The sequence below is a fragment of the Megalobrama amblycephala genome, linkage group LG12 (genome assembly GCF_018812025.1).
Source record: "Megalobrama amblycephala isolate DHTTF-2021 linkage group LG12, ASM1881202v1, whole genome shotgun sequence".
Classification (NCBI taxonomy): domain Eukaryota; kingdom Metazoa; phylum Chordata; class Actinopteri; order Cypriniformes; family Xenocyprididae; genus Megalobrama; species Megalobrama amblycephala.
Genome location: NC_063055.1, coordinates 12097407 through 12107500, shown reverse-complemented (window position 1 = coordinate 12107500; position 10094 = coordinate 12097407). Strand labels below are relative to the sequence as shown.

Here is a 10094-nt window from a genome sequence, read left to right as displayed (position 1 = left end):
ACCATGGTACACATTATGCTATCATTATTACCTTATTTAATATTTAGTACACGTGTATGAAGTGTAAAACGAGAAGGACATAGCCTTTCAAAAAATAGAAAACATGCAAATATCGCGGTTGCTGCGGTTTTTGCAGTGTTCTGCGGTTGGCTCGTCAAAAGCGCGATATTACGAAATTGCGATTATCGCGACAGCCCTACCTCGAGCCCCTTCACTGTGGACATCAAGCCAAATGCGTTTAATAGCTTAAAGATTACATGGGCAAATGAATTTTTTTCATTATTTATTGTTTAAAACAATAAATCAAAAAGATACACTGTTCAGAATTAAGACAGTATGCATTAAAGCTCTTTTATTACACTAATTAGATGAATATAATAATTCTTATCTAACTTAAGATTAAGCTGATGTTGTTTAGATTTGTCTTATTTATTTTATTGTGTAAATATAATTTTTCCTCCTCATTTTTTCAGGACTCCTACACAGTACCTCTGACCTCTATCCAGTGCTGGCATGTCCACTGTGAGGAATGCTGGCTTCGCACCCTGGTGAGATAAATACCAGTATAATACTGTACTTAAAAAAAGATTTTCAGCACAACCACATGACTTGAATAAGTGAACCCTGTGTGTTCAGTTGTTTTTAAATGATCCATTCTTCATCGGTCCCTCTTTTCTCGCAGGGAGCAAAGAAACTGTGTCCACAGTGCAACACTATCACCTCACCCGGAGACCTGAGACGAGTGTATTTATGAAGAGTTATAGCTGTCCTGTCATCTGCCTGTTTGCACTCTACTCAAACGGATCTCTTTTACTAAGAAGAACCTCTCTGGGCCCATGCAAAACTTAAAGTACGTCTTGCCCAAAAGAATCATTTAAAAAGTTCCTGTCGGAATGCATCCCGGTTACATGAAGACCACTGTGTTCATAAATCTTGTAACAATATTGTAAGGACAGTAAAACTGATCACAAAAAGTTGTTTATATGTACAAAACCTTGTTTTATAAAATATTAAGTTATTCTCATAGAGCAACCTGTCCAATAGTTTTGTGAATGTTTACACTGAAGAATTCTTTTCTAATTTGAATCTAGCAGTGTTGATATATTCAAAATGGTTAACAGTTAACATTTGAATCATTCATAAACTGTTTTGTGTAGAATGTGCAAAAAAGCAATGAATCTTGTACATTTATTTTACATAATTAGGTAACTGTAATTTAATAGTGAATGGGATATTTTACAGTAAATATGGCTTAAGATAAATGATCATTTCAGCTATTTCATGTGATATAGTGTAATTGTTTATTTCATGCATTTAAAAAAAAAAAAAAAAAAACATTATTTCATGCAATTTTGATGCCCTTATTCTAAGCATGTATGAAATCTCAAAGACACTAAATATGATGCAAAATTACAAAGCCATTCTCACAAGGTTTGTAAATTCAAAAAGTGCTAATTTTATCACACCGTTCACATGCATAAATAAAAATCATTTTTACTACAATGTTCGGCAACAGATACTCTGAGTTGAGGTAGTTCCCTGTATATTTTCAACATTTTTTGCTCTTGTACTTCAACTTTAATCTAAGATGCTGTGTAGATGTAATTGTCTACATTCTTGTAATGAATTACACTGATATTTGTATTGATATGTATCGTACTGTATGTACAGCAGAGTTGCATCAAGGAGCTGCCCTGTTGAGTTGATTCTTAATGCAGTATATGGATGTTCAGGTTGATCTCTGCTTAGCCCTCACTCTCATCTGCCAAGCAGAATAAAGGTCTCCTGACAGAGTCACTATAGGCTATGACATTAGCACTCAAGGAACTCAGATCAGAACTAACAGTAAAAGAGTTTCCTTTGTGGTATTTTAGCAATAGTTTTGTTACTTCTGACTCTCTAGTCAAGTTACAACCGGTAACTGAAAGATCGTGAAGCACTTTTTGATAGAACTGAAATAGAATGAAACACAAAACCAGCTTTGTTTTATGAGTATGTATTTTGTATAGACTCATCTGTTTTTCTTTGACAAGAAATAAAATAAACTAAAGTTATTGTCTACCAAATGTCATTGCTGTGCCCTAAAATGTTTTTCACCATCACTGTGACAGCATTTGTCAGATGCTTTTATTAAAAGCTATAGTACTCACATTGCATTCATATGTAAATCAAAGCCATGATTGTGGCATTGCTATAGCAGGTGAAAAACCTCAGCATTTCCTCTTGCCTTTCAGTCTTTTTTTATAGCATCACAAGTATCTTACCACCTGGCCGGTCCGTTATAGACATTCTTAAAGATGGCTTTAATGAATGACCTCATAAAAGGATGTCTGAGGCAGATGTCCTGATGTATCTCTAATTAGCAGCAGTATACGGACACTCGTCTGTGTGGATTTAGGTTAGCGTTGGATTAGACCAGCCATGTGTCTAATGCAAAAGAAGTTACCTGCTGCACTGTACTCACAGTGAGTTTTACCTCAAAACTCCCTAATGTGACAAAACATTTTTTTTTTTTTTACAATTTTGGAATATTTACACTTTGAGCCCCAGCAAACCTAGCTAATGTTTTAGTTGTCTATGCATTATTATATTCTAGATAATTTAATATCAATATTGATATAATTTTAATAATAATAATAATAATATAACATTGTTTTGTTTTTTTTTTGCTTTACTTTTTTGATAGATCAGAATTCATAAATTTAATGGTTGTTGAATTTAAGTTTTAAAATTCCATAAAAATATAAGCACACTTTAAATATTCTTTATCACTTTTATTGCATAATTTCTGTTTATTTATTTATTTCTATGTTCACATATTCAAATATTTATATAATATACAATTATATATCATTTAAATTTGTCTTATGTCTTGCAATACATTACAATTCTAGGGTAATTCCTTATAGGGAAGATTGGGGTTAGTTGTCAGACTTTTTAGTTAAATATCTATATTTATTTAGCTATATATAGAATATTTCTCTGGCTGGGTGTTAATATAGACATAGGATTTGACAAAAAGCTTTTGAACATTTTCACCATTATTGCTTAGGAAAAACAAAGGATTACCAAACTATTAAAGGCTTTTCAAAGTTTAGTATGATTAGTAACCCACTATTATTTTCATAACAACAGATACACGAGACCTGCGATTTGATTGGCTGAGAGTCAACGGAGGAGGTGGTAATTGTAGCTGGCAGTAAGCTGTGGCAGTTAGTCAGTGAGTTAGAAACACACTTACATAGTCACTTCACCATCTAACCTGCACAGACAAGGTAAGAGCAGTCTTGTTTTTTTTTTTTTTTCTGTTGTTCAAAATTTCTGGTTTATTGTGATTGTAATTTAAAGAAAAACATTATTATTAAAATAAATTAAAACTAAACTAAAATTCACCATATCATGTGTGTGTGTGTGTGTATCATGGTAAACTTTAGTTTTAAAATTTCATATTGCCTTGAAAATATAAGCACACTTGTGTGCTTGAGTCAGAAACATTAGAACATACAGTAGCCAAAATATGACATCAAGTCTCAAGGAGATCTGTAACTGGGATATTTGATAGAATAAACAGAGAGCAGTCAACATGAGAACCGCTGTATGTCGCTTTAGTGTTTTCCCATATCAGATTGTGAATGGACATCAGAATGGACCGGACATAATTCCAGACAGACATTGTAAAAAAAATTAAGATGGGCATCAGGTCACTGGGCCTTTGTCATTTGGCTTATGCTGGGTAATCCTCTTCATTGGCCTAACCTGACTTCATTAAGACATTTTCATGGTACTTTACACGAACATGTAAATCCTTTGCTATCATGTAAATCATGTAAATGCTTTGCTAAATTGCATTAAAGACGCATTATTTTCAATATATTATTTTTACTATCTGTTTTGAGGCGCCCAGAACATCAACACATTTGACACTTTTAGAGTTACTTTAAAGACTTCCATGTTTCAGTTTCATTTAAAACTATGCAAAAAAAATAAAGAAAAAAAAAATATGTTTTTTAGTCAGGAAATTAGAAAATTGTCTTTTGTTTTACTTCATGTGCCCTATTCTCCATTACAAGGCCCAGTCCACAGACCTCAAAACAGAATCACTAATCACCCGGATCAGTGGATTAGTTCCTGAGCTTCTCTGTTGGAGAAACGCAGCCGTGCAATAGGCTCAGTGTCTGTCCATGTCGGCTTCTCTAGCTTATAGCACTCTCTCTCTCTCTCTCTCTCTCTCTCTGCTGGGCACCAAGACAAAAGCTTCCTGCTTGACCTAATCCGTGTTCAATACGGAATTTAAAAATGCTTTACATTTTTTTTTAATGTGATTTAATAATAAAATTACTCTTAAATACATCTTTTATAGCACTTAATGTAAGAATGTAGCATGCTACAGTATAACTATATATAATAAACTATATCTTTCTTGAATTTTGATGGTTTTAATAGTCAAATGTACAGCACAAAATCCTCTTTGCAAAGAGAACCCATATTTAATGTATTCTATTTTACATTTTTAAAATGTAAACATTTACCTGTTTTTTGCCGATGAAAACATGTCATGCAACCTGTCCATGTTGGCATCTATCTAATTTGGCTCCTTGGTAGTGACAGATGGATTTACACTGAAATACTGTAGAGTCTTATTGGACAAATGGCTTTTGACGTTAAGATATGGGAAGCATTTCTTCTCAGTTGTAAAAGTTGATATGCCTTTTTATTTTGCTGTCCTTTTATGCAATATTGCTAGCATTTGTTTAATTACGCTACGATTAAAAATGTTGTGGTTAGTAAGATTTTTTATTATTCATTTATTTATTTTTGAAGAAATTAATAGTTATATTCAGCAAGGCGATCAAAAAAGTAACAGTAAAGGCATTTATAAAGTTACAATACTCTTCTATTTCAAATAAATGCTGTTTTTTGAACTTTATATTCAACAAAGAATCTTGAAATATCAGGATTTCCACAAAACTATTAATCTGTTTTCACCATAAGAAATGTTTCTTATTATTAACCAAATCAGCATATTAGAATGATTTCTGATGGACCATGTGACACTGAAGACTGGAGTAACGATGCTAAAAAATCAGCTTTGTAATCACTGGAATAAATTACATTTTAAAATATTTTATTTTGTAATAATATTCTGCAATATTACTTTTTTTACTGTATATTTGTTCAAATAAATGCAGCCTTGATTAGCATATTTCTTATTTCTTGGAGAGACTTATTTCAAAAGCATTAAAAAAAAGTGTATATTTAAAAGTTTTTCCCATAACCCTATTAGAACAGACTTGTGACTCATTGAAATGTTGTGTATTTATTGACCAAAAATCAAGTCAGTGAGAGTTCAGCATATCATACAGTAAGTGGCTTAAAACCAACACATCACATGCACTTTAACAAACAAATGCATCTGTTTTGATTCTCTGGCAGAGAAATGTCAGGACCCAGGCCTGTAGTTCTGAGCGGTCCATCAGGAGCTGGGAAAAGCACCCTGTTGAAGAGACTCATGAAGGAATACGAAGGGGTTTTTGGATTCAGTGTCTCTCGTATGTATCAGCATTAGAGACAAATTAGATGTCATTTTAATTGAGTAAGATAGTGAGATACAAAACAAGTAACCAGATGCCAAGAATTCTGAACGAATAATTTGATAACTTGACCACCTTTTTTCTAGACACCACCAGAAATCCTCGGCCAGGAGAGGAAGATGGAAAAGGTAGGGCAGGATTTCCACTTCACAACTACTGTATAATCCTTGAAAGGCTTGCTTTATCAGTGAAACAAAAAGGCTTTCCCCCTACATCCCTATTCAGTTAGAACAGTCCTCTACCCTATTCCAAAACTGTCTTACTCACACTTCTTTGCTGCTTCTTACTCCCAAGTGAACTGTTTAAATTAATTTCCAAACATATCACCACATTTCACAGGGGTAAATTTCTCTTTTTATTCCCCAATGTGCCTTTGTTGTTTTCTCTATAGGGCTGAATTGTCTCCCATTGCTTCTGGGGGCTACATTACTTCCTGTAGCAGACATCCTATCCTCTGAGACATCTGAAGGTGTAGATTTGGTTTGCATTATTGGTCATAATTGGTTATCACTGATTATTCACATATTTAATGTGATGAGAGAGTAATGGGGGTTACTTTCATCTTTCTCAAATCTAAAACTTTGTAAGCCAATTACATTTTAGGCCAAAATGACAGCTATTGTTAACATCACATGTTATCCTTGACATGAATGCCAGTGTGCACTTTGGAGTAAAAAGCCTTTGAAAATAGCCCCCTGTGTTCCCTAGTGGTTTTCCATGTGATGTGAACTATGACATCGCTTCCCCACAGCACAGATACCCAGAGACAAATCATTAGCATCACAACAACCTTAAAATTATTTTTTTGGGACAGTCTTAAGATATTAAAAGATTAACCTGAAGATAAAAATATACAAAGAAATAATAAACAATAGCCTATATAAAATCTGTTATATGTCACTTGGGCAAACTCTTTTTAAAATTTACTTGTATTTTCCTCAGCTATCAGGGAAGAGCGTTTTGGCTAATGTTCTGGCAAGTTTCATTCAAGTTGTGAACAAAACATAATTTATTCATCGTTCATGGAAGTTTTTTTTCTTTTCTTTTTTTTCTGAAAGCTTTTAATTTGACATTTCATAACTATGAACATTAGCGAGGCGTCTTAGTAGGCCCTACTTATTTTTTGTTAGCTGAGTGTTAGCAAAGGATAGCTAGACTGAAAAACAGATGAAAAATAGCTTAAATAAAAATACATTATGTTATTATTTGAGACTTGAGAGATGCAACTATAACCAACCATTGCTAATTTCATTATTTTGTAATTCTTATGATGTTTTCCCACAGACTTTGTTATGCTAATGGGTGTTGCAGTGCTGCCACGGATGATGTCAGTGTTTTTCCCTCCTGTAGCTGTGAATTGTGTGTCTTGTGTTGTCTGCAGAACCATTCCCGTCCAGCTTTAGATCCCGTCTGATGTGCTGTAGTGGAGTTAAACCATCAGAATGGTATGAATCCAGCACCACTGGAGCTTTCTCATGGGCTTTACTTGAAGGATCGTGTGTGTGTGTGTGTGTGTGTGTGTGTGTGTGTGAGAGAGAGAGAGAGAGAGAGAGAGAGAGAGAGAGAGAGAGAGAGAGAGATTATAAATAAATTTATGAGGAAAACTAACTATTATTATTTTTGAGAAGTTTTACTCCCACCATTTTGTAAGATAGGCTACCTATTTTCATACGAACGGAGATTCTGAAATAAACATTTGGCGCCCCCCGCTGACCATAACAGAATTTTTTTTTTATTTTTTTATTTTTTTATGAAAATAGAACAAATAGATTTACAAACAGAGCATAGCATAAGTTAGTGCAATACAAAGTGTGACATTAATTAGTAACAGGGGATCTGAAAATAATATCCTAATATTTTAAACATGTTAATGACTTTTTGTTTTTTAACAATTTCAGAGAAGATATAAAATTTCCACTAAAAATATCTTAAATATTGGGGATTAATTTAAGCATTTTTGTTTTTGTATATAAAATTTTGCCAGCAATATGAATAAATTAACAATGTATTCATTTGGCAGATGCTTTTATCCAAAGCGACTTACATTGCATTATACTATTTGTATTTGAGTATGTGCAATCCCTAGTGCCATGCTCTAACTACTGAGCTACAGGACCTTTGTTAACATTGTTTTCATAGTACACAATAATATCCTTTAAAGAAAAACAGTATTTATCCTTTACTAGATTAAAAATAAATTCTGGAATTTCTCAAAATGTTGGATAATTTTACAATCAAAAAACAATTTTCTCATTTTTACAAAAGGAGCATAAATCATCAATATCAGAGTATCTTGAAATTATTGATTTAACATGGTAAATGGTATGCAAAATTTTAAAATGTATTTCTTTAGTTTTGTTATTGATACAATATTTAAAGGGGATTAAATCACAAAAAAAAATCACCTTCCAATTAATCAATAATAGAGTTCCAAAAGAATTTTCCTCTAGGTGTTATTTTATTTTGTTTTTGGAAAATAGTACAAATATGTTTGCTATTGCATTTTATCAATCAGTTCAAGACCGTTTAAAATTAATTTTGGTTTTGTCATTATTGTAGAGTTATAATGAATATGACTTTTAACAAGATGAACAAGAGTAGGAGGAATAGCTTTAATGGCCGAATTAAATTCCTTAAAATGCACAGGGATAACAGAATTTTATTGTTTAGTTTAGCTGTGAAAAGACTTTAGACGTCACCTTTAAAGAAATACTTTGTCTGAAAATGAAAATTCTGTTATCATTTAATCTCCCTCCGAAAGTGATTTATTTTAATAGTTTTTAATAGTCAGTACCTGATAATCTACATTAGAATATGTCAAATAAACACACTTTCAGTTCATTTGATAACTAGTAACAGACCGACTGACACTCTAAAGCAGGGGTGTCCAAACTCGGTCCCGGAGGGCCACTGTCCTGCAATTACCTCAACACACCTGCCTGGAAGCTTCCTGTATGCCTAAAAACCTTGATTAACTGCTTCAGGTGTGTTTAATTGGGGTTGGAGCTGAACACTGTAGGACAGTGGCCCTCCAGGAGCAGGACTGGACACCCCTGATCTAAAGCATGTTTTATTAACAGTCATAATTTGGTTGGTTTTTATAATTAATCATCATTTTTTTCTGTCCTCAACCCCAGATTACCACTTTGTCACCAGAGAGAGCATGCAAGAGGGAATTGACAAGGGCGAGTTCATTGAGAATGCAGAGTTTTCTGGGAATATGTATGGAACCAGGTACATATTATTTTGGAAATTGTCATCTGACATCTGATACCACTTTCCTCTTAATCTGCTTCATAGTTCAATGCTTTTTATTTGTCTTCATACCAATGCCCAAAAGTAATGATTTTGAAGTACATTCAGAAAAATGAAATGTTATTGCTCATCAAATGTACCGTCACTTGCAGCAAATCATCCATAGAGGACGTTCAGGCACAAAACCTCATCTGCATCTTGGATGTTGACATACAAGGAGTACAAAACATCAAGAAGACTGATCTAAACCCCATTTATATCTCCATTCAGCCACCTTCAATGGAGATCCTGGTGAGTTGATAAAAGGTTTATACAGCTTTTAAATGGTCATAAAACACAGGAAGATGGTTTAGAGTATATTTTTTGTACAGGAAAAGCGTCTGAGGGACAGACAAACAGAGACAGAGGACAGTCTACAGAAGCGTCTGGAGGCCGCGAGGATTGACATGGAGCTCAGTAAGTGACGCTCTCAGTGAATTAACTGTGTTTGAGAGAAGACCTTTATCCCCTTGTCATTTTCTCCTCTGCAGGTAAAGAACCTGGAGTTTTTGATATTGTGATCATTAATGATGACCTGGAAGAAGCCTATGAGAAACTCAAAAGTGTTCTTATTGAGGTAAAACTATTTAATCTCTGTAAAAAGATTGTGTTGGCATGCATCATTTTATTAATTTAATAAATATACAACAATGAGTTGTTGTTGTTTTTCCAACAGGAAATTCAGAAGGTGCAAGATGCCAAGAAGTAGGCACTTTTTACCTTTTTGCCCGACAACACAGGACATGAAGCCTTTTTTCCAGCCTTGTACGGTGCAATTATAGTGTAAATTCTCATGTTGGACTCTGAAAGTTCACTTAAAGGGTTAAACATCTCACTCTCAGTCGAGGACTCCTCTAAACTCTATGTTTGCACCTTGAATAATAAAGGAATAAAACTGTATGGTAACCCAGAATGAGTTGAGTAAGCGCATTGATGACAATAGTTTGTTTATCATTAGCATGTTAGTTCTATATTAGAGAAATGATTGTTTTTCAATATTTGTGATCTTTGTAGAGAGCTAAACTACAGCAGGTTTGATTCTCAGGTAACAGGTTTTAAATGTGTTCGCCTGAATGGTTAGTTTGAGTTGCACCTTCATGTTTATACATTTGTGTTGAATATAAAATAATGTAATTTTTGGTTTAGCTAAAGTAAAATATAATAAAATAAAACTAAAATTGTATTAAAGAATGTCTCCCTTATCTTTTT

At 33.5% G+C, this 10094-nt stretch overlaps 2 protein-coding genes across 6 annotated transcripts in view; both read left to right on the top strand.

Moving 5' to 3' along the window:
* The window catches only part of rnf220b (ring finger protein 220b), a 46532-nt gene extending 44472 nt beyond the window's left edge, over positions 1 to 2060 (top strand). For all 4 annotated transcript variants that reach the window (XM_048210801.1, XM_048210802.1, XM_048210800.1 and 1 more), the window contains 2 exons: positions 474 to 548; positions 683 to 2060. In XM_048210801.1, the coding sequence (XP_048066758.1) occupies positions 474 to 548; positions 683 to 754 (147 nt within the window). In that variant the 3' untranslated portion in view covers positions 755 to 2060. The remainder of the gene's footprint in view (positions 1 to 473; positions 549 to 682) is intronic.
* Positions 2061 to 3164: 1104 nt separating this feature from the next.
* guk1b (guanylate kinase 1b) lies at positions 3165 to 10058 on the top strand. 2 transcript variants are annotated; one of them, XM_048211478.1, is made up of 9 exons: positions 3165 to 3275; positions 5434 to 5549; positions 5678 to 5719; positions 5983 to 6060; positions 8729 to 8825; positions 8999 to 9137; positions 9218 to 9302; positions 9377 to 9462; positions 9562 to 10058. In XM_048211478.1, the coding sequence occupies exons 2-9, from the start codon at positions 5438 to 5440 to the stop codon at positions 9592 to 9594; spliced, it is 672 nt and encodes a 223-aa protein (XP_048067435.1). In that variant the 5' UTR covers positions 3165 to 3275; positions 5434 to 5437; the 3' UTR covers positions 9595 to 10058. The 2 variants fall into 2 exon arrangements, with proteins under 2 accessions (XP_048067435.1, XP_048067436.1); XM_048211479.1 differs by lacking the exon at positions 5983 to 6060 and having other exon boundaries at positions 3166 to 3275; positions 9562 to 10057.
* Positions 10059 to 10094: the final 36 nt, after the last annotated feature.